The 21,851-nt window shown below is 43.7% G+C and overlaps 1 protein-coding gene across 2 annotated transcripts in view; it reads right to left on the bottom strand.

Annotated features, from left to right (window-relative positions):
• Positions 1-19,701, bottom strand: part of DDRGK1 (DDRGK domain containing 1) — a 40,325-nt gene extending 20,624 nt beyond the window's left edge. The window contains exons 1-5 of one of the 2 annotated variants that reach the window (XM_074865461.1): positions 19,535-19,609; positions 14,940-15,069; positions 12,836-12,994; positions 2,609-2,715; positions 529-630 (exon numbers count right to left, since the gene is read on the bottom strand). In XM_074865461.1, coding sequence (XP_074721562.1) covers positions 529-630; positions 2,609-2,715; positions 12,836-12,914 — 288 coding nt within the window. In that variant the 5' untranslated portion in view covers positions 12,915-12,994; positions 14,940-15,069; positions 19,535-19,609. Of the gene's footprint in view, positions 1-528; positions 631-2,608; positions 2,716-12,835; positions 12,995-14,939; positions 15,070-19,534 lie in introns of both variants that reach the window. The other variant, XM_074865460.1, reaches the window with a different exon arrangement.
• Between the last annotated feature and the right edge of the window lie 2,150 nt (positions 19,702-21,851).

Genomic DNA, 21,851 nt, shown 5'->3' with positions numbered 1-21,851 from the left:
GATTATTCTATGATTCTGGGATAACCAAACTTCTCCTGTCAGACACCAAGCAAGCAACCCCCAAAATTTCTTTTGCAACTAGGTACAGGTCCTTCCTTCACATACCTGCACTTAAACAACTCCCAGAGGAACTAATGCCAACTTTATCGCTGTGTTTGTCAACATAACAAACTGACCAAACAATCTGTCACTATGGCATACAGCAGTAGCAGATCCACTACCAGGAGATCGGGTTTCGTTTTGCCCTAGACTCGACCGTGGGTGGGTGCTTGCTGCTACGTGCCTGTATTCATGTTTGGAGCAGTTTTCACTTCTGCCAAGCACTTGGGGGAACAAAGCTGGGATCTACAGTTGAAATAACTGAGTATTGCTGTAATTCAAACAACATGGAGCAACGGAAAAACAAAAAAATGTATGCAATAGCAATGAAAAGCAAAGGGAATTCTGCTGATCACAGAACTTACGTAGAAGCAATCTCAAAGACAAGCTTGGTTCAAAATTTCCATCTATAAATACAACCAATCCCACCTGTCGTTCCTCCTCAAGACGTATTCTCTCCTCTTCTTTCCGCCTTTCCTCCTCTCTTTTTGACTCAAGCTTTTTCCGTTCTTCTCGCTCTGCTTCTTCAGCCTAAAAAAAAATAATTACACAAGCCAAGCCTTATTCTTCCTGAATATACATTTTTTAATTTCATATTGTGATACCATAGGAGGGTTTCTTACTATCTTCCTAGATGCACGTTCAGAAAGAAACAGTAAAGAGAATAAGAAAAAAAGTCATTATCATTTAACTCTCCCCCACCCCACAATCTTCAGCATTATAAGAAGTTTGATAACTTCATATTATGATAAATTTGAAATTACCCTTCTCACTTGCATTACCTGTATCTCAATAAGGGTTTTAAGCTTGGTAAATGCATATGAGCTTATTACTATGGTGATATTAAGTAATATTGTGTCATGGCATTCCATTTCTCCTCATTTAAAATTTAGTTAGAAGGGACTCTAAGGAGAGAGAAAAAAGGGAGAGGGAAATATAAACTCTGTAAAACCAAGTACATTCAAATTTATCACTAACCTGGGCAGAATCTCTTAAAGAAAAAGCTGTACCGGTCTCTCAAATAATTTTATTATTTGTTTTTAAACCAAACCTAGCAAAGAGATTGTTGCAAAATGGGGAAAAAATAAAAAGGGCATTTAGTGTATTGTTTAGAGTTTTCAGTTGTTCTTGAGCTTCCTCAGTATAATTAAATTTGAAAATATATTAAGAGAACAAGCAAAAGACATTCAAATGGAGGATTTGTGGCTTTGAATGTTTCAGAGAAAAGATCTAACCAAGGAATTTATCTGTCTACATGGGGAAATAAAAATCAGCATGTTTTAAAATGAAACAAAGGATTCCTCACTCCACCAACTGATGCTTATCTAACTTCATTCAACTTTGCTCAATTTTTCCACAAAAAGAGGCTAATTAAATAGAATGAATATGGAAAGTAATGACAAAATAGTTAAAACAGAGTGAGAAAAGAATCGTAATGAAGTTTATATATTACATAATAATCAAGTTTATTACCAACCACCCTATCTACAGGGCATGCCACTACAGTGTAAAGCAGAAACTAGATTTAAACCTCAGGTGACACTAAAATTCTCAAAATGGGATTTTGCTGGCTTTATTTGGACCCTCTACACATTAGAAACGTTAGCAGTTTCATAAACCCTGTCTTGTTGTAAAATGTGTGAAGTTCACCTTGCACTCGAGCCTCTGTTACGCAAAGGCCGTTTAAGTTTTACCTACTTCTTGCAACCTCATGTTCCAAGTTACAGAACAATATAGAGTTTGCAAAAAAATATACAGAACAACTAAAAGGATTTAATGCATAACTTGCTGCCATCCATGAGTACACTTCAGACAGTAAGTTTCAAAAAGCCTGCTGCTTCTCTGGAATAACAGCAACATGCTGGGCAAAACCGAAGAAATGCAACCGTATTTACATAAGTACTTTTGCACACAGATTTAAGAAAGAACAACTCAAAAGCCACAGTGTGTTCGCTCTGCATACTTGGTATCTGTTTAAAGGCCAAACTTCAACCAAAATCTGACTGCATCGTAGATTTCAGTGGATTACAGGGTCTGCTCTTCATCTCCCCCAGTCAGTAAAAACAATAAACAAGGCTAAACATAGATAAACACGTACAAAGTTTTTGGACTGAGAGCACATGAAACATTACTCAGAACTGCCCACGGTTTTGGTCACAGACCCAGTGTTACAACAACGCTATGTGGGCTTGAGTGTATTTTTAAGGGGAGACAGTACTGATATTAAGCTGCAAGCCAGTGGAAACATCCAATAAAGAGCATTCAAGATTTTAAATCTTCTCTCCTCCCTGCGAAAATGCCAGAGAACCTAATGGAAAGAAAACGAGACACCATTTTGCCTGACCCTCTTGGGATATGACATATAAATCTGAATTTACATTTTTAAAACACATAACTTGCAGTGATGACACTGCCTTTGCCTTTCTGGGGTATCCGTCATCACCAGTTCTTTGCTGAGTACTGCTATTCAGCTCTGCTCTGGGCTCTATACGTGGCAGGAAATGCTTACCTCTCTCTGTGCTTTTCTGGCTTGTTTCTCTTCTAATTTCCTCTGCTTCTTTGCTCCAATTTTCCCAGACACCTGAAATTCTGGCATCTCCTCAGCATCATCTTCCTCTGCAACATTGCGTAAATGACAAATTTTAAATCGTCTGTAACAAGTCCCTTTGAGAAACTTCCCTGCTTCCTAGGAAAGCAGCAGCAGATGAAAAGGAGGCACACATACATTTCAGACAAGACCTATTAGATGGAAAAAGGCAAAAAAAAAAAAAAAAAAAAATCACACTGGACTGCCAAAGCCACAGAGTAGAAGTAACAAGGCAAACATGCACTCCAGTGAAGTCAGAAGTAAAAATTTACTTGATCTTTTGAAGGAAGGCTTTTCATAAACATTTCCTGCTTTCCACAATTAAAAGATATACTTTCTTTTATACAGAAAATGTGCTAATGGTTGTCATCATATAACTGCTTAACGCCCACCTGCAGAGACTTTCTTCCCAGTTACCTTTAAGCTTATCACAAGACATCCATTCAAAAGTGGGATTCGGAGGCCTGCCACTCATCCATTAGTTCTAGCCTGATATAAAAAACCTTTAGGGGAGGAGGGAAAAAAAAAATAATCCCTGCAATGCAAATCGTGGGCTTGACTGCAACAAAACTACATGTAAATAGTTCCCTGTTGTATAACAATTGGTTGTTTATAAAAATGATTTCTGCAACTGTGAAATATGAAAGCGTCATGCTCAAATGGTGTGCAAATGCATTATATATCTGCTCACCCAGGGGCTAAGTAAGTTTAAAGAGCTTTTAAAGACTGCCATTTTCTCCCCACCCAATGTCTCATGAACATTTGGCCACTTTATTTACTAATCTAAATTAGTCCTTGATCCTACAAATTAAGTACCATGGATTGACCTCAACACTCAAAGAGAAATCATTAGCTCACTTCATGAAACACTTCACAATATATAGAGATTCATGCACCTGAATCAGAAAGCAGGAACAAAATGAAAGTTCTTTATCACATGGATCCCTTTTTGGGTAAGATAACGTGTACTTTGAGCATCCACAGTGCTGTTATGCTTGATGCTGACTTCGGATCCACACACTTGAAGTATGCCGGGTAATCTGAAGAACAGCACTACCAGCTCCTGCTATTTTTCTGAAATGCAGTGTTTATTTAGGGAGGGAGAGGGGAAAAGTGTGCTGGGCAAGTTCTTCCTCAGTTAAGTTTTAGCCCTCATCGCTGGGGGGAAAAAACACCACAAACAATTCCCCACTCACACAAGTGCTGAGCCCTTGGTTTCTAAGGCTGGGCTAACAAGAAGAAAAAGCCCATGTATGTTTGATAACCAGTTTCATGGGAGCTGGCAGCAGCTGTACCTGGAGCTGACCGTAACGTGGCAATCACCAGAAGGGGTTTGGTAGGGCTGGTGCCAGGGTATTTCCTGTAGTGAGCTCTCTCCAGAGCACCTGGTCCCCTTTCTTGGGAATCCAAAAAGCTGCTGTTAAAGGAGCGTATGGATGAACGAGACTCACTCTTCTTTTATACATAGAAGTAGGTTTGAAACACTCTTGTTTTACTAATTCCAATACACAGTATGGTACTATGGTTAAGCCACCGAGACACATCATCAGAAACAAATGTAATTGAGAGCTGTGTAGGTGGCTCTCAAATAATTTAGCTGTTTTCAGGATATGGGAGTTAATATGAGGCAGGCTTGCTTGAATTGGGCTTCAGAGAATTACTGGTATCTGATTACTGAGATGATCAAAAGGGTTCCCCCTTCCTACACCACAAACAGAGAGCAACAGGGGACACTCAGACTTGACACAGTTGCTTCTACAATTTTGCTGAAGCTTAAAATAACTTTATTTATGTTTTAAATACCGGGCCAAGAGGAGTTCCAAACACAGCGGGTTAGCAGCCCAGCATCAGCAACTATTAGTCCAAAATTAGCAGTACAATGCTGGTATTATTCTCTATAAAATTATTTCTGGAAAACACCACAAGTATAAAACACCATCTATGACACTATTCAACCTGAGGCTCCGAGTGCTTCTCAGATTTCATCTATATTAAGAGTACCTGAACCAGAGGTTAGGCAGAAGTTGAGAAAGGCTTTTAAAACCTTTTTCCAGTCCCAGATCAAACATGCCTTTGTTCAGTAGCATTTGCTTTTCTCCCGTTTGAAGCATCTGATGTGATCCCTTAAGTACCTCTTCCTCCAAGCTTGTTCTAGTGCAGGGAGTTACATCCAACAAAAGACAGAGACAGCGATGCAGACCCGGCCCACGATTCAGCAGAGCTTTAAAAGTCAACAGTGCACTAAACCTGGGTGCAATTACTATGTGCTAAATAACCCTGAACATGCTGAAAAGCATATAAGCACTTGGTAAGAGGCTTCGCTGAATCAATCGGTTATTATAGCACCAAAAGCAGAGTGGATGCTGCACACAAGCCAGCGAGACATTTTTTTTTTTTTTTTTTTAAACATAAATAAGCTATCGTTTCAGCAGCTTTTAACAATCACTTTTCACATACTCATAGCTGCCAACACTACCAGACCTGACAGGGGGTCAATCCGTGGGAACATGCACTCCATCTACCCCCGTGCTTCAGATGTGATGCAAGGTGTTCAGTGAGTTGTGCTCACTTGTTGTGAAGGCAGTTTATCATCACCCTAAGCACTAGGGTTGGCCAGCCTGTGTACATACTAGGTTGGAAAACCTGACAACATCAGATGTTACTGTATAGTTGAAGCTGAAAATGTATTTTTTGGTTGAAAGCTGATCTGCTGTAGTGCTCTGTACAGTTTATCTGAGGTCTTAATGGCCGTAGGGTTGTGGCAGGAAAGGGAGAGACATTTAGTGCTCCGAACTTGACACAAGCAGTTTGTCAGTAGTGACTTTCCCCAACTGCTCACACGAAAGTCCTGTTCCCACTTCAGGATATGGGGCTGATAAAGAACACCAAACCCCAAGGCACACAGGCCCCTCTTCACCTGAACTGCCTGGGTGAGACACGATGGGACTGTTTTCGACCCCAGTCACAACTCTACCAACAGTTTTGGCCCATCTTTACAGAGTCCAACATAACTATACCAACATTTCCAGAGTTTGCAAAGCATTTCCACCAGTTTCCAGCTCTAAAAGACAGAAAGCAGAAACAGTCTAACTTACAGTGGCTCTTTCACGCCGCTCTACATAGTCTGCTTTACACAAACACGGGTTTTACAAAGAAATAGTTTCAGGGAACCTTAGCTTTTCCTTAATGTTTTGAACCTCCTGAGAGGCAGGGCAACAGGAAACAGTTATTAGTCACACAGGTGGTTGAATCTCCTGAAATTTTCAGAGTATTAAAAAAAAATACTTCCCAATACCATTAGAAAGTGTGTTGGACTGCTCATGTTTCTATCAGGATAGGAATTTACCAGCTACCGTGTATAGAATAGGCAAAAACTCCAGATGAAACATCCCACGTTTTAGTTGTCCTTGTCATCTACCTCAAAGGGCCTGTCTTGCTTCCTGCTAAGTTTTGGAAGTGAAGCAAATGGATTCCCATTCACGGAAAAGGATGCAGGCTGCACATGTGGCTGCTCACAAAAAGTCCCCTGGGCACAGCAAGCTACTTTATTTACTATTTATGCAGCACCTAACAAAAAAAAAAGTAAGAGAAAGGGGGGGAAGGTGCCAGGCAAAACAAACAGTTCATCCTGAAGGCAGAAGACATATGCGTGTTATTAACGTTGAATAGATGTATGACACCAGCCACTGGAAAGGAATCGGTCCACCATATGGAAAGGTGTGGGCATTCATGAGTAACACAGCCCTGCGGTGGTATAGTCATAACAACTTTTAATATTTTTTTTTAAATTTGGTAGCTGTGCAGTTTAGGAACCGAATGAGACATTGGTTTATTAATTTGAAGCCATAAAACCAGCCTATGCTTAGGACAGAAAAAGGACAGCAAACAAAGGACATTAGCCCTTTTGAGCAGAAGTTAAACGACTTGAAGTTTTTTCTCAAATAAAGCCATATGGCATAACTGAGAAACCACACACCTACCTCTTCCACACACCATCTGCGCTTGAAATGTCTCAAGGGCAGACACACATTGTGGATACTTTGATAACACTAAAGTCACTTTCTATATGAATAGTAGCAAGTCAAAATTAACTTTTGATTCACTAGTTAGGATATTAGTAGTCAAAGTTTCACTGTACTAGAAAGGTTTTCCTACTGATTAAGCATTAAAATTATTTCAACTGCTCCATTGATTAATATAGCTCTCTTACCAGCTGTTTCACAAGAACAGCATGGGACCACATCAGTGTTTCTAAGTTTACACATTTTCCAGATCTTTCGGCACACCAGAGTATGGGAAGATGCAACGTTACACAAGCTGCTCAAAAAAAGTGCTTTTTATATTGACAAATTTCAGCACATTCTTCATTTTAAGCTACACACAGTAGCCATCACTGAATGAGGATAAAAAAATTACAATTATTTTTTATATTTTTTTCCCCAAAACTAGCAAAAACCACTCATACAAGATTTGTTTACATGCAAGACTTGAATGCTGGGCTTAGATGCTACACAAAGCAATAACGGGCATTTTAAAATGCCCAAATATTATATTTTTCTAAACTCCTACAACCTTTTTTTTTGTTTGTTTGTCTTGTGCTTTCTTCCTCAATTGTGATTAACACTTATAAAGGAAAACACAAGATTCTGATCTCCAAGTCTTGCCGAGCAAAAGAGGAGACAAATTTATGATTTAATTTATGTTGGAACTGTTAACTTCTTGTTATCATTTTTTATTTTACAAGCTAGAGCACTCAGACTGTCAAACACTGTTCACTTTATCATTATTGACTCTGTGTAAGTAAAGTAAATTTAACAAAATGTTCACTGCACTGGATGTTCTTAAACCTGTGCTCGGATGTACAGGGCTAAAAGCTCAGAGAAAAGGCACGCAGATGTTGGGATATTTAACCTTTTGGAGTTATATGCTGCTGCCAAAAGTAGGGAGCCTGTAGTTTGTTCCAGTTACAAATAAAAGCCATTGACAAAACCAGATTATTTCTTTGATGCAGTCCTTTCTGTTTGTTAAGAAAAAAATCAAGACATAATAATCCACACAAAATCCCTTTTTTTGGCAACACTTTTTGCAACAAGTCTGAGAGGCCATTCGTTTGTAGGATGTTGAAGTGAGCACCCTTCAAAATGAAACTTTTGAAAGTATTCCCTGGAAATCTATTGGGCTGCTCAGGCCCTCCTGGCACATTTTTCTCTTTTGCCTTGTTTCTTTCTCTAGCTCAGCCCGGCACACAACACCCACCACAGCCTTTCCACCCACAGGGTTGCCCAGTGGTCTTTGTTTTGCTTGGTGGTTTGGAGATCACTATCATTTCTTAGAGAAGTCTGTTTCTTTGTAACTACCCTCAATCATGGCATGGCAACACCCACCAGTTTCAGCCAACAAAAATGCCAACCCCTCAAATCAACAGCAGCAAGTTTTGGTCAGAGACACCACTCCAAGTGACAGAAAACCTGGACTGCAAAACCTGTGTCCTCCTCACCGACTGCTTGAACAACCCTGGAAAAGGCATGTTGCCTGTTCACGCCTCTGTCTCTCCACACTCTTTCTATCGTGTGCCGAGGCAAGCAGTTTTTCTCACTACATGTTTGTACGAAGTCACTGTCGGAGATAATGTCTAACAGTCCTTCAAGCAAACAGACATCAGCCTCAGATCACGATCCTCATTATTTTTACCTCAGTGTGATCAAGACGACCCAACCATACTCGCTGTTATAAATTCATCCCTGCAAGTTTCTCATCACTCGATAGGAAATTACAGTACGAAAACTTTTATGCAAACACCAGATTGGTTGTGTGACTTTCTGCTCCAAGCTGCAAAAAATGTAACGTCAAGAGAGTGTCACTTATTTCATTGCGGAGCGCTTTGCGGGGTTCAAGGCACAATGAGCAGGTTTGGAAGCACAAGCTTGACTCGAGAATTGGACGACTTTTTCTGCACATGACCAGCAACCAAGTAAAAGCTCTCGATAAAACATCTTTACATGTACCCAAAGGTGATCAAAGTCCAAGTGGATGCACTCAGAGCATCAGTCAGGCAAAAACAAGAGCCAAAGACACCCTCCTCAGTCAATAAATAAATGGGATCTGAAAGTGGAAAACAGCTAATGCCATTTATTCACACTACCCCATGCCCCAAACAACCCTCAACCTGACTCAAATTCAACCCCTTTCCCCCCACTTCTTCCCACTGCTTAGCTTGGCCTCTGCTGCCCTAAATGATTAATGCATGAAATCCACACACATTTGTGACTTTATTTTCATCTTGGCTGTAGCCAGCCCCACAAAGCCACTGCTGCCTGGGTTCAATTTAAATCAAGATAGAACAGAGCTAATTAAGTCTGCTAGCTGGGATATCAGAACCAGCCTAACCACATGAATACAGAACTCTCCTTCCAGACTCAATTTCCACAGGGAAAGGCATAAGCACCCTGGTACAATGTGCAGAGCAGATGTCCTCTGAGGCACACAAACTTTAACAACAGTGGCCTAGATTGCACTGGGCTGCATGAAAGGCAGCAGCGTTACAACTAGAATTAAGTTGGGCAACATAAGCCAACCAAACTCATTTTTCTAAAGCCAGCCTGGAAGTCACGCTGGTGGAACACAGCTCAGGGGTCTCAGTCATTTTGAGAATTACTTTGTCACCAGTGAAAAATATCTCCCCAGCAATCTTTGGTCATCAGAGGATATTAATAGATGTTGATATTCTCATAACAGATGACCTCCCTTGAGTACTCAACTAACCACTGAAAACCATTACTCAAGCAAACCGAGCCAGCGTAGGCACCCGGCTAGCGGGCCTGCCCCCACAGCACAGTGCAGCCCACATGGAGCCCGTGAATAAGGAACCTACGTGTGCCGTGTGGGTTGCAATTCTGGTAGGAAAGTTGAGGCATTTAGTGCTTCAACGTTTATTTTCTGTCTGTGACAATCTGCAAGTAATCTAGATGTCTTACCCCACCTCACCAAGCTAAAGGAAGAATTATAATCTGGTTTAACTCCACTGGCAATGGGTGTAGATTTGAGTATTCAAAACAATCACTAGCACACAAAAACTATCCTTGTCTGTATTAAATGACTCCTTATCCAGACTTGCAAGTAAATAAGATTAAGATTTCAACTACAGAAGGGATAATTAAAAGTTACCAAGGTTCTGATCACAGAATCACAGCATGGTTTGGGTTGGGAGAGTCCTTAAAGGTCATTCAGTCTCACCCCTTGCCACAGGCAGGGACACCTTCCACTAGCCCAGGTTGCCCAAAGCCCCGTCCAACCTGGCCTTGAACCCTTCCAGGGAGGGGGCAGCCACAGCTTCTCTGGGCAACCTGTGCCAGGGCCTCACCACCCTCACAGGGAACAATTTCTTCCTTACATCTCATCTAAATCTCCCCTCTGTCAGTTTAAAACCATTAGCCTTCATCCTATCACTACATGCCCTTGTAAAAAGTCCCTCTCCAGCCTTCCTGTCAGCCCCCTTTAGGTACTGGAAGGCTGCTATAAGGTGATCCTAGTGCCATAATTTTTTTTTTGTATTTTTTTCATGTGAGTACTGGCACAACACAAGAACTTAGCAAAGGCAGCACCAACCGTGGGCCACTATTTTACCCTTGAAGGTCTCTTTCTCATTCTGGAATGGAAATCTGATTGTTAGATGGAAAATAGAAAACCCTCATGCTAACCACAACTCCAAAGCCTGCAAGTGTTACTTTGAGACCATTTCCTAGAGTCAGCAGAACTGGTTCCCAAGAGGCAGAATATTTTGGTGATAAGAGCAGTTCCTACCTGACTCCAGTTCTACGTCTGTAACGGTAACATAGATATGGCCAGGGCATCCTCACACCCCTCCCGAGTTCAGTGCTAGAAATCTTGCAGTGATGGGTTAGTGTTGTGCCCGCACTGACCTGTGGCAGAAGTCAGAGTGACACAGAGCAGGATCAGGTAGCTTTACCCAAAGCTAAACACAGGCCCAGAGTGGAAATTCCACACACAGAACAGAAACTTACTAGTAAAACATTTCAACAAATTTAACAACATTTTAACAATGAAAAAAAACCACTTCAGTTGCAGATGTTCAGAGCCTTCTAAAGCAACATTTACAAGTAAAGACTGAAGAAACCAGACTGGCTGGTTTTCAGTGTTTCTGTCTACATTGCCAAGTAACTTTGCTCTTCAGTCCTGGATGCCCCAGCTGGTCCTGCACTGCCTGGGACTGTACATCACTGCATGTGCTCTGGGCTCTCTCTCCATGTGAGTCAACTATTTTTTGTAACACAAATCTCTGCTGTGGGGATAACTTGCTATTTCAACAGGTTCAGACGGAGGCAGTAATTAGGCAAAACTGCTTATTGCAATGACACAGAGAAAATGCAGATGGCCTCCCAAAAAGGAGGCAAATCCAAGAGGTGATGCCAGGCCTATGCCACATGTCCACAGAGTGGGCATCAAAACATCTAACACATCCTTTTCTAAGGTGAAAAAAAACCCCAAACCCTACACTAACACAGGTAGCTCAGGGCCGGGCTAAGGGCTTTGCAGCACAGACGCAGCCAGTCCATGACAGAGGGGGGCTAATCCCAAGTAATAATGGTCACTAGTCACTGCACACCTCAACGCTGAGGAACCAGGGGCAGAAGCTTCTCCCCACAGCTACAGTGAAGTCTGTGCTCAGTCTCCAAAGGCTTTGGTGTTACTGTTGTGCAGCAGTGCTTTGGCACTTGGAAAGACCATCCCAGAATATGAATAAAAACCCACACAGAAACACAAAACAGAAGCAAAGAGCAAGAAGTTGGTTTAATTTGAAAATGAAATTGAAAAAACTAAATAAAACAGGGATGTCATTTCAAAGAACACTTCATGCAAGAGCTGCAGCACTTGCATCTGGTGTACAGTAAGCTGCAAAAGAATTATTTATAAAGCCCAATGACACAGATTCTTCTATTGCTAAAATGACAAAGATCAACCATTTGCTTTGACAGCTTCGCTGTCGGCCGTCGGCATTCAAACTTTTGATGTCTGGAGTTTAAGGCAAAAGATTTTTGGATTCCATTTTCTTTCCAGGATGTTATCACATGAAAAGAAAAAACGAAAGTTGAAAAGTTCATACCTGCCAATTTTCCATTTGTGAAACTGCTGAACACAATTAGCTTGAATAGCACGTTTACCTGCCAACGTGAGGTCAAGACCCTTTCTACAAACTGCAAGACAAGAAAAGCTGAAGAAAATGCAACTAGCCCCTAATGAAGGCATCACACAGATGTGTGCTCCCTGTTTCTCACCTACTGCAGACCAAACAGACACCCTGATCCCCACTGTAAACTCAAGTGAAACAAAGCCTGCTTTTATTTGAGCAGAAACTCTGAAGACTTAACCCACAATCTGAAAGTAGAAGGAATCCAATTAGGTGAATCATGGTGACATTCTCTTTAGCAATAAAGATAATAACATGTGAAGTTTCACCAGAAAAGGGAGTGAGGCTTATAGGGTGTAGAAAGATGTTTTTTATCACCATATTCTTGTCTACAACCACACCACAGAAGTATAGCTATTAACTGTAGATTCAGCACAGGAACAGAGGACTCGTTGTCAACAACCTGCTGGCAGCAAGACAAAATGCTGCAGTCTGTGGTGATCTCCAGCTAATTGGCTTGATTCTGATCACCACCTGGGTGGCTTCTCAGAAAGAAAGCTCCAGATTTTGCAGAGATTACATTAGGGAATTAATGCTTCCCACTGATTTGCAAGAAACCAATACTTTGCTACAGCTCATTATTCTAGTGCAAGGTGCGGATTCTGTTTACCCAAATTTAACCTGCATGGCTAAGCAGGAAATACAAAAGGCAGTTTCTAGGAAGCAAGTGAAGAATATGTTGTGATGCACTGTTGGCACAACAAACTGCCCGGATTCACCACAGAAGGAGGTAAACTCTTCAGTTAAAGGTAAGTGGTATTTAGAGATAAGTGATGAAGTACAAAGAGGAGTTGGACAGTTAAATAGGTTATAGTCAAGCGGTAAATAATTCACAATCAGCAAAACTGAAATCTTCAAGGGCCAACCGCACCCCTTCACCAACCTTAATGTCTGCTGTTAAGGTCTCTTTCAATGGTTGCAAGATGAACTGAACCAAAAGTTACCTTCCACCCAGTCTTCGGCCTGCTGCGCTCTCCTCTGGGCCATCATCCGGTTTCCCATGTTCCTCCGGCGCCTCGGCATCCCATCTGCCCTCTCTTCAGCCTGGGGCCGAGGCCTGGCCACTGCTGCAGCTGCCACATTTTGCTGGTGTTCCTCATCAGCTGCAAAAGGGAAATACGATGAGAGATTTGCCATCTCTGCTTGCTGCGGTTGTCCTTTTGCCAGTCAACTTTTGCAATCAGAAGCAATACCAAATGAGCCTCCCTGTTCTCATGTGGGTTTTTTTCCTGCGTGGCAGGAGATATGTGCAAGTTGCTTTCCCATGATTAAGCGGGTTCGTGCACTGGAACCTTCTTATTTGTGCACAGTGCTCTGTACAACAGGAATTTTATCCTGACAACAGTCTCTTTTGCAACAGTGTATATACATCACTGTAAAGAAAAAGCTATAGCCATGTGCTGCTTGTGTCATTTGATCTGACAGTGCCCAAACAAAAAAAAACCCCAAAAAATCACCACACCACAAAACAAAGACACCCCCACCCCACAAGTGATCAAAAAATATTCTTATTTAATCTAAAGTGATAATCCGTTTTTCCCCTCTGCCAGAAAACAATTCCCTTTATCTGGCAGGACTAGCAGTCTAACCATTTCTGAGTTACCAAAAGGCAAGGACCCAGAAGTACTTTTTTTTTCCCCTTCTAAAGTATTCTGATTTTTAAAAAATTTTTATTTTGTACTTGTGTAACTTAGTAGTAGACTCATTCGAATTCAAACCTCAGAGCATGCATGTTTCAGAGTGGAATATGTAAATTGTTATACCTGAAACAAAACCTGAAGAGCAAACAAGGATTACAAATTACAGCCCTAACAGATACAGGATAACTTCATTCTACCACGCTGATTTAAACTGCAGGTCTCTCAACACAGACAGGGGAAGACAGAATACCAAAGGTCACTGCAGCTCTCACTGCCATCCTCTCTGCATATGCTTCAGTTACTAATTAAGATCTGACAAACGAGGAATATCATAACAGAGGAGCAGCTGGGAGACATCATGGGAGCAAGCGACTGACCAGTGGGCTCATTTCAGAAGTTTTTCAAAGAAAAATCTCCGCCAGGTTTTTCTTTGAGACCTCCATGATCCTGTTGCTATCAACTATGGTAGTCATGCCGAAATAATCAGATAATGGTAAAATATCATCATCCTTGATACCTGCTTTGCATATTCCGTTGATAAGCATAACTGATTTTTGTGTACACTGTTACTTGCTCAATCCTGCAAAGTATTAACTACTATGCCTTAATTCAGGTAAATATTCAAATGGTCTCAAGGAAAGTTGCAGATAGAACTACTCATTTACTTAAACTCGGGACACATTTTTTTGTGCTTTGCCGGATTATATGGTGTCCCAGCAGGAACACAAAATGCTTTCCACACTCTGCCAAGTCTCCAGCATCTTCTGATCCAAACAATGCCTTCCTAAAAAAACTACTATTAGCATATCTATGATCAGAAAATAAGATTCATTATGACTACATCTACATGACGATCAAAGGTGTGCTTGCAGCTCATCTCAGCAGATCTCAGCTCGCTTCAAAGCAGCTAACTTTGGTACTGACAGTGCTGTAGCTGCAGCAGCGCTGAGCTCAGCACAGGCTGCAAAGCAGAGTAACCTGGGCAAGTGTTTGGCCACCAAAGCCATTAGCAGTTCAGGATTGCTGCAACAAAGGTGTTAGCAGTCCCCCAGCAAACTCCAGCACTGACATTTTGAATTGAGTCACTGCACTATCACACTGCTGTCACCCTCTGGTTCTCATCTGCTCCTTTTATCTGTGGACCAAATCAGGTCTATAATAAATTATGGAGTGCAACCTCCAGGGATCTGATCGTTTTGCTTCAAGGCTCACTCAGTCTTATTTATAGCATGATAATGCTTATTTTGAATGCTACAGAATGTGCTATAGGACAGCATTATACTGCAAAGGCCGACCAGCAGCTCACTTATCAGGACACTACTAAATGGCAGAAATACTGTCTGCAAAAAGCCTTTTTATACAAATGCAGTATTTCTCGTAAGTTCTTGAGATACACTGCAATTCAAACCTTAGCATCCTTTCACTGAAAGCTTCAGTGTGTCTATCTCAGTAACCTCCAAAGGTGGTCCTGCGCAGTGTATCAGCTGTGCAGTTCCCGTGCTCATTCATTCTGGGGCTTGGTTTTGGTTGCCGTTGTCCTGTGAAACAGAGACTGTTTTGCATTTTGTGAAAGAGGAATCTATTTATAAGCCACATATTCATTTCAAACCAAGGTGCTTAACCCTCACAGAGGAACCAAGCTATCCTGTTTTCTCAATTTAATTCTCTACAGGAGACATGGTAATTCCTCAAAGTTGATCAGTGTTAACAGGGCTGCGAAAGTAGTAAAACCCCACCAACCCCGACCCATATCACGGTCAGACACACAAGGCAGTTGTTGGACAATACTTGTTAGATCTCCAAAACATTCAGACAAACTGAGGACATCCAGACACTATGGACTGTCATTTAGTAGGAAAAAAGCTCTAATACAGCTTTTTTTTCTTCTCCCCTCCCCTATAGCTTCTGTTTGCAAGGCATTCCGCTGGACGGTCATTTGATAAAAGTGAATGTTTGCCCTTGCATTTCTTCCGGTCCTTCATGAGGGAGAGGAGGAAAGAATAATTTATTCTGCCTGTAACACACTTATACCTGGCTGATTCTTCAGGGGTCAGCGATTTGTCTATATGGCTCAAGGCACATCATTTGTTGCAGTATCTAGAAAGTCAGACATGCTCTCCCTTCCTCTGAAGTGGAAGTACAGATTGAATAGAGCCGCACACGGAGGGGTGTGACTGGTGATTTCAAAGAATAGGGAGGACCCACTTAAAAACCCTCTTGCTCTTATTCTTGGAACTGGATTGACCATCAGATTTGAGGTCAGGAATAATTTTCACTAGGGTCTGGACCTGTGGTTTTTTTACCTCCTCCTGCAGCACAGGGCGTGGTTTGGCCACTGCACTTATCTGAAGACATCTCTTCATTTTCCTGTAGCTGCAGAGGTCTCAGACACAAGTGGCACCCCAGGCTAGCCAGTGCACACAGAGGTTAGTCACACAAGGACTAATTAGACTTGATATAGAGCCACTGAGTGAAACTTCATGACCAATAGCTGAACAAGTGATCCATGAGCTGCTCCACAGTCTGCAGAATGGCAGGCCAGAATAAATTAAAGCCCTCAAATTAACAACCAATACAAACAAAACATTAAACAGATGTCTGAAAAATGGACATGGGTTTAGTCTGTATTTTAAGCTTCACGTTCTCTAGTTTCCAACTCAGCCTCTCAGAATCCAGGCAGTACCTCTTTTCTGGGGACAGCCGGTTTACTGCCATGCTGAGACAGCAGCTCTGCCTCTGTGTTTTCAGAAACATCAGCACAGCGCAGAGGCAGCACCGGAGATTATTTTGTCTGACTTGTCAGTCAGTGCAGAGCAGCAACTCTGAAACTCTGGCTGTACTATCTCAGCTCCTTCCCAAAGGGAAACAGAGCAGAACTCTGCTCTGAAAGCAGAGCTCTTTCCTAAACTGGATGTGAAGCACCACTATTATATCATTACAGAGAATACTACGAAATCTTTCAGAGCCCAGACTTCTTAGGGCTAATTTTACGTGCCCCAGGTAGAAATCTGCTCCTTTACAAAGCTTTGCAAATTTCCACCTGCTCAGAGCAAAGACATTTTTTCTTGAGAAGCAATCCTTTGCCTATCACAGCATTTTATCTTCAGTTACATCAGATAAGCAAGTCCATCAGGGTAACACCTGGGCTGGCAAGTTTTGAGGCAGTCCAACAAGACACAGCGACCAGTTTGAGCTCCCTCATTCTGCACCGACGCAGAGAGAGCTCCACCTGCTGCACCCTCACACCTTAGTGGTACTTCCCACCACACTGGCAGCGTCCAGCGTCTTCTACCTTCACGCTAACCTAACCTGTGAAATTCAACAAGAAGGTGATTCAAAATTCAACAGGTGGAAGTACGCTCGGCTCCCCTGGGGAGGTGCTTTTGCCTAGTACAGCTTATCACATTAGGGCTTGTTCACAAATAGACACGCCAACCATGTATAAAAGCCAGCAACGCTATGGTTTTTTTTCTATTCTCAGCAGAACAAGTCCAGACATGATCTTGCTGGAAACACTGTGCTGCTCCAAATGACCTTTCAAAGGAAATACAAAGTTACAGGATTTACCTCTTGTGATCCTTAGCTCCCTTCCTGATCTAAGGCAGACAAGTCTCGAACGTTTTTAAAAGGGCAATTCCCGGAGTGTGAGTGTAAAGAGAAGCTGCTGCCCCTATCCCCAGACATTAAAAAGAAAAGGTTACAGCTACCAACCCATCAAGAGCCCCTATTTTCAAGTCCCTTCCATCAGACAACACAGATACACTAACAGAATTGTAGCAGCTTCCATTTTCCACATAAGAAAAAGGAACAGGAAAGCAAATTCCCGTTTAAGATCAAAATTTGCAGATATTAAATACACAACAGCCTCAGTGTGGTGTATTTAATAATTTCTGTTGTGTAAGGAGAACATCATGCCCACAATCTGAAATTCTGTAGAGGACTTCATAATGACAGAAATCAGTATATTAAGGTAGAAATTATCTTAAAACCACAATAAGAAAAAAGACGACCAGTGTGGAAGTGTCGAAAAGATGCCACTGAAAAAGAGTCTTCAAAATTATGAAATTATCCTGAATGTAAACTAACTTTAACCAAGCTGTTCAAAACCAGCATTAAAGCTTCTTGAGAATTCAGACCATTTAAAACAAATGTTTGGGCTTCAAGTTAGTGAGAACTTTGTACGCTTAAAAAAGAAAAGAAAAAGAAACCCTCCCAAGCCCTGATTTACCCAAGTCATGATACAAGTCAAGTTCAGGAAATTATGTATTTTCAGCAGTCTCATTTCTCTGGGACATGCGGTCACTTTTTACCAAAAGCTTTGACTAACTGGGAATCTGACAAAATTTCATCAGTTTCCAAGCTGTTGAAAAAAATTTAGACCAGGTCTATACAAGACAAGGTGCAAGAGAAATGTGTTGGAAAACTTAATTACTAACAGCAAAACCTGCTTTTAACACAAAGTCCTTACCAGTATACACTCTTTTACTGGCATGACTGTGTTTATACTAGATGTGGGGTTTTTTTTTTCTCTTAAAAATTTATGAAAGCTGCCACCTCCTCAAAAAAAACCCAAAACAAACCCCCCAACCCCAAAAGACTCCACATCCTGGAAACTGGTGTTGTTATAATGACAAATAATCATAGAATGGTTTAGGTTGGAAAGGAACTCAAAGATCATCTATTTCTGACACCCCTGCCACAGGCAGGGACACCTTCCACTAGCCCAGGTTGCCCAAAGCCCCGTCCAACTTGGCCTTGAACCCTTCCGGGGAGGGGGCAGCCACAGCTTCTCTGGGCAACCTGTGCCAGGGCCTCACCACCCTCACAGGGAACAATTTCTTCCTTAGATCTCATCTAAATCTCTCCTCTTTCAGTTTAAAACTGTTACCGCTTGTCCTACCCCTACACCCCTGATCAAGAGTCCCTCCCCCCTTTCCTGTAGCCCCTTTCAGTCCTGGGAGGCTGCTCTAAGGAGCTTTCTCTTCTCCAGCTGAACCCCCCCCAACTCTCTCAGCCACTCAGCTTCAGTATTTGTCCTGGCTAAATATCTGAATTTGAGACATCACAGGAAAACAACCTCCCTTCTTTCACTCTGAAAACACAAGAAGGTTGATAAGTTCAGAGCCACATCTGACTTCTTCCCATAAAATTCAACTCGTACCCACACAAGGTCGCTTCCACCACAGTTTCCCACAGCTGGACTCGAAGATCTTAAAGGTCTTTTCTGACCTAAATGGTGATGTGGTTCTAACTGCTGGTCAGCAATAAAACACTCGCCGTTTGAGGGACGACTGAAGTGCTGTATCATCTACCCATTCCCAGAATGGGACTACGCAATGCCGCACCGAAACCTGGCGTGGCTAGCAAGCCCTCACAGCGTCAGGCGAGGTGGAAAAGCAGCAGAAGTGGGCGATTTCTGTGAAATGTAGGTAAAGCAGGCTGTTAGAGGCAGGAGAGAGGCCGGCCTGCCTTTCAGCTCTCATGTCTGACACGAACATTAACCGGCCGTTGCCCACGACCTGCCGGGGAGGACGAGAGGTGAAGAACCGCCTGTCAGCCGGGCTGGGCTGTCACCTCACCCAGTGGATTTCACTCCCCGTTTGCAGGGGAAGTCCTCAGGGCCACCCTCCCTCCGCCCGCCCAGCCCGAGAGCGGGAACCCTGCCAGCCTTTCAACCCCACAGCAAACCCGCTGCCCCTCACCCTGGGGCCACCTCAGGCCGAGGAACCGTGCCCGGGCCTCGGCCAGCAGCAGCAGGCCCCGCCACTGCCCGGGGCTCCCACCCCGGGGCCTGAAGGACGACCCCGGCGGGCGGAAGGGCGGGACGCCAGGGATCCAGACGGAACCACCGGGCCCCCCCCACCATGGCGTCTCCCCCTCAGGGGAAGGCCTGAGGCGAGCCCCCCCCCGCCCGCGGTTTCCATTGAGAGGAGGGGCGGGCCCGCCTGAGCGTGCCCCGCCAGACCGGGGCCGGAGAGAAGGCCCGGCCGGGCCGTGACCCACCTGCCCTCGCCTGGCCGCGGAGGCGGGTGGCGAAGAAGAGGAGGACGGCGAGGAGCGCGGCGGCGGCGGCGAGCAGCACCGCGTCCATCCTCCGGCCCTCCCGCAGCGCCGGCCCGGCCCCGCCCCCGCCCCCCGGCCGCAGCAGGGGGCGGTGCTTGGCGCGTCCCGCCCCCCGCCGCCGCAAGGACCCCGAGCGCGGACTGCCCGCTCGCTGCCTGCAGCGGGGCGGCGCTCAGGCGGGAGCGGAGGGGCCGGGCCGGCGTGGCGGAGGGCAGCCCGGGAGGCAGAGGGGGCCTGGCGGCGAGGCGCGGCCGTGAGGGAGCGCCGGCCCAGGGGCGGGCGGGGAGGTCGTAGGGTCCGGCCCGGTGCGGCCTGTGGTGCGCCTAGAAGGGAAATTGCAAGGAGGAATTAAAAACTATGAAGCAAAACCGCTCGTGAGAGCAGCGCCGGTGGGCCTGGCCGTCGGGCACGGCTGCTGGGGGCGGCCGGTGAGGCGTTTCCCTCAGCGCTCGGGCGGGCCGCTCTGTGCCCGCCCGCTCTCAGGGCGTCCCTGGCCAGGAAGCTGAAGTTACACCTATGAGTAATTTCTAACTTCTGCCTTGAAGTCAGCGGTATGTGGGCATGGAGTCTCGCCGAAGCTGCCTGGCTCGGCAGTGCGTCGGGCAGCTGAAGAAGCGGCGTCCTGACACGGCCTGAACCACAGCAAGTTTGCCCCTGACAAAATCGGAGAGGCTGACCCTGCACTGGCCCAAAACTAGCTGTCACATGTAGTAAGCTGGCTTAATTTGGTAAAAATGTAGGAAACGAAGCTGCCCAGAGGAAGCAGATTTGTTTAAAAATCAGGTTTGCATTGATCTGTGCAGAGCCGATACGAGGTGGCTGGGCTTTGGCTGTAGGTTGGTCATTGCTTTAGGCTGATCTAATGCTGGGGTCCAGTCAAATGGAAGATCTGACTCCTGTTGATTCCCTTTTACTGGTAGGAATACTCCATGACTGAGTAATGGGCCACAGCAGGGAACTATTTCATGTTTTTTCTTTTTTTTTTTTTTCCCTGCATTTGGTGTTTAGCCAGATCAGAACATGTATCAGCACAAAAAGATGCTGCAGGAACTTGCAGCTGGGGGTGGAGAACAAACTTCTCCCCCTTTGGATGGTGGCCCACTGTTAGATCTGAAACCATTTTTCGGGCTCTGCCCTAGTCCTTCTGTGAGTGAGAATGAAAATGTTTTAGTTTTTACATGTTTTGACTTGCATTGTGGTTGTAAAGTTCTGACAGATCTAGCCCTTTCATGCTTTGGAGATCTCTTTAGTGTGACCATTTAAAACCACTGCTTGTTGTTGGGGGAAATGTTTTCATAAACTGAAATGGAAATTAAGGACTATTGGACATCTAGATGTGATCAAAAGAACTGTTCTAGCTAATCAGTCATTACTGTGGACTGCACAGCTGCCTGTGCATATACCGTCATGAGCTCGAGACAAATTCAGATCAGTCTGCCACAGAAAAAACAACTTCTAAGAAATTTGCTAAGTCTTAACAACATAGAACCAGCGACAGAGTGGAAAGTTCTCAAAAACGAACTGAACTACAGACTGGATGTTTTATTACGAAGTTTTATTTTAATAATCATCTTTCAAATCTCATTTTGGAAATCAGTGATGATGCCCCTTTGTTCATGCTCTGCTCAAACTGTATTGTCTGTGGTCTGTTTCTGTCTTACCAGGTTAGTCTGACAGTCACTGGGTGGTCAGAAGGGACGTGTCCTCTGGTAACTTTTGAGGTATAAGGGAAATTGCACCTATACACAGTTAGATAAATTATGAACTGAAGCTTTCCTGGTGGTTATCTTCAGGGTGCACTTCAGACAATGGTTATTTTATATCAGGTCTGATGGACAGGGTTGCTTGTAAAAATAAAAACTGAATGAAAAATGTATGGGTTTTTCTTCCATGTCTTTGCCTGCAAATTTGAAAAGTGGTGACTCTTTAATGAGAGTTTAAACCAAAGATTTAGTTATTTTATCTGTAGGATATTTCACTTTCTTAACGTCCATTCTAATTAGAGAACACGCCTAAGACATTCCTAAGAAATATTATGTGCTCTAACATTTGAATATTCTTCTGCAGCCCTGTATCAAGTCCTGTAACACTGCTGAGAACAGCGGTGAACAGCCACAGGCCAGGTGGGGAATGCCAGTGTGTGCTCTCCCCTACGCTGAGTTTGTGGCTGAAGGAGCAGGAAGCGGTGGGGAGTTCTCACAGACCTGTCTGTGTTTAGTGGTAGTCTCAGTTTAACTCACTCCAAGGCACTCTGGGT

The sequence above is a fragment of the Strix uralensis genome, chromosome 4, assembly GCF_047716275.1.
Source record: "Strix uralensis isolate ZFMK-TIS-50842 chromosome 4, bStrUra1, whole genome shotgun sequence".
In the NCBI taxonomy this organism is placed as follows: Eukaryota; Metazoa; Chordata; class Aves; order Strigiformes; family Strigidae; genus Strix; species Strix uralensis.
This window is presented reverse-complemented; position numbering and strand designations above follow the sequence as displayed.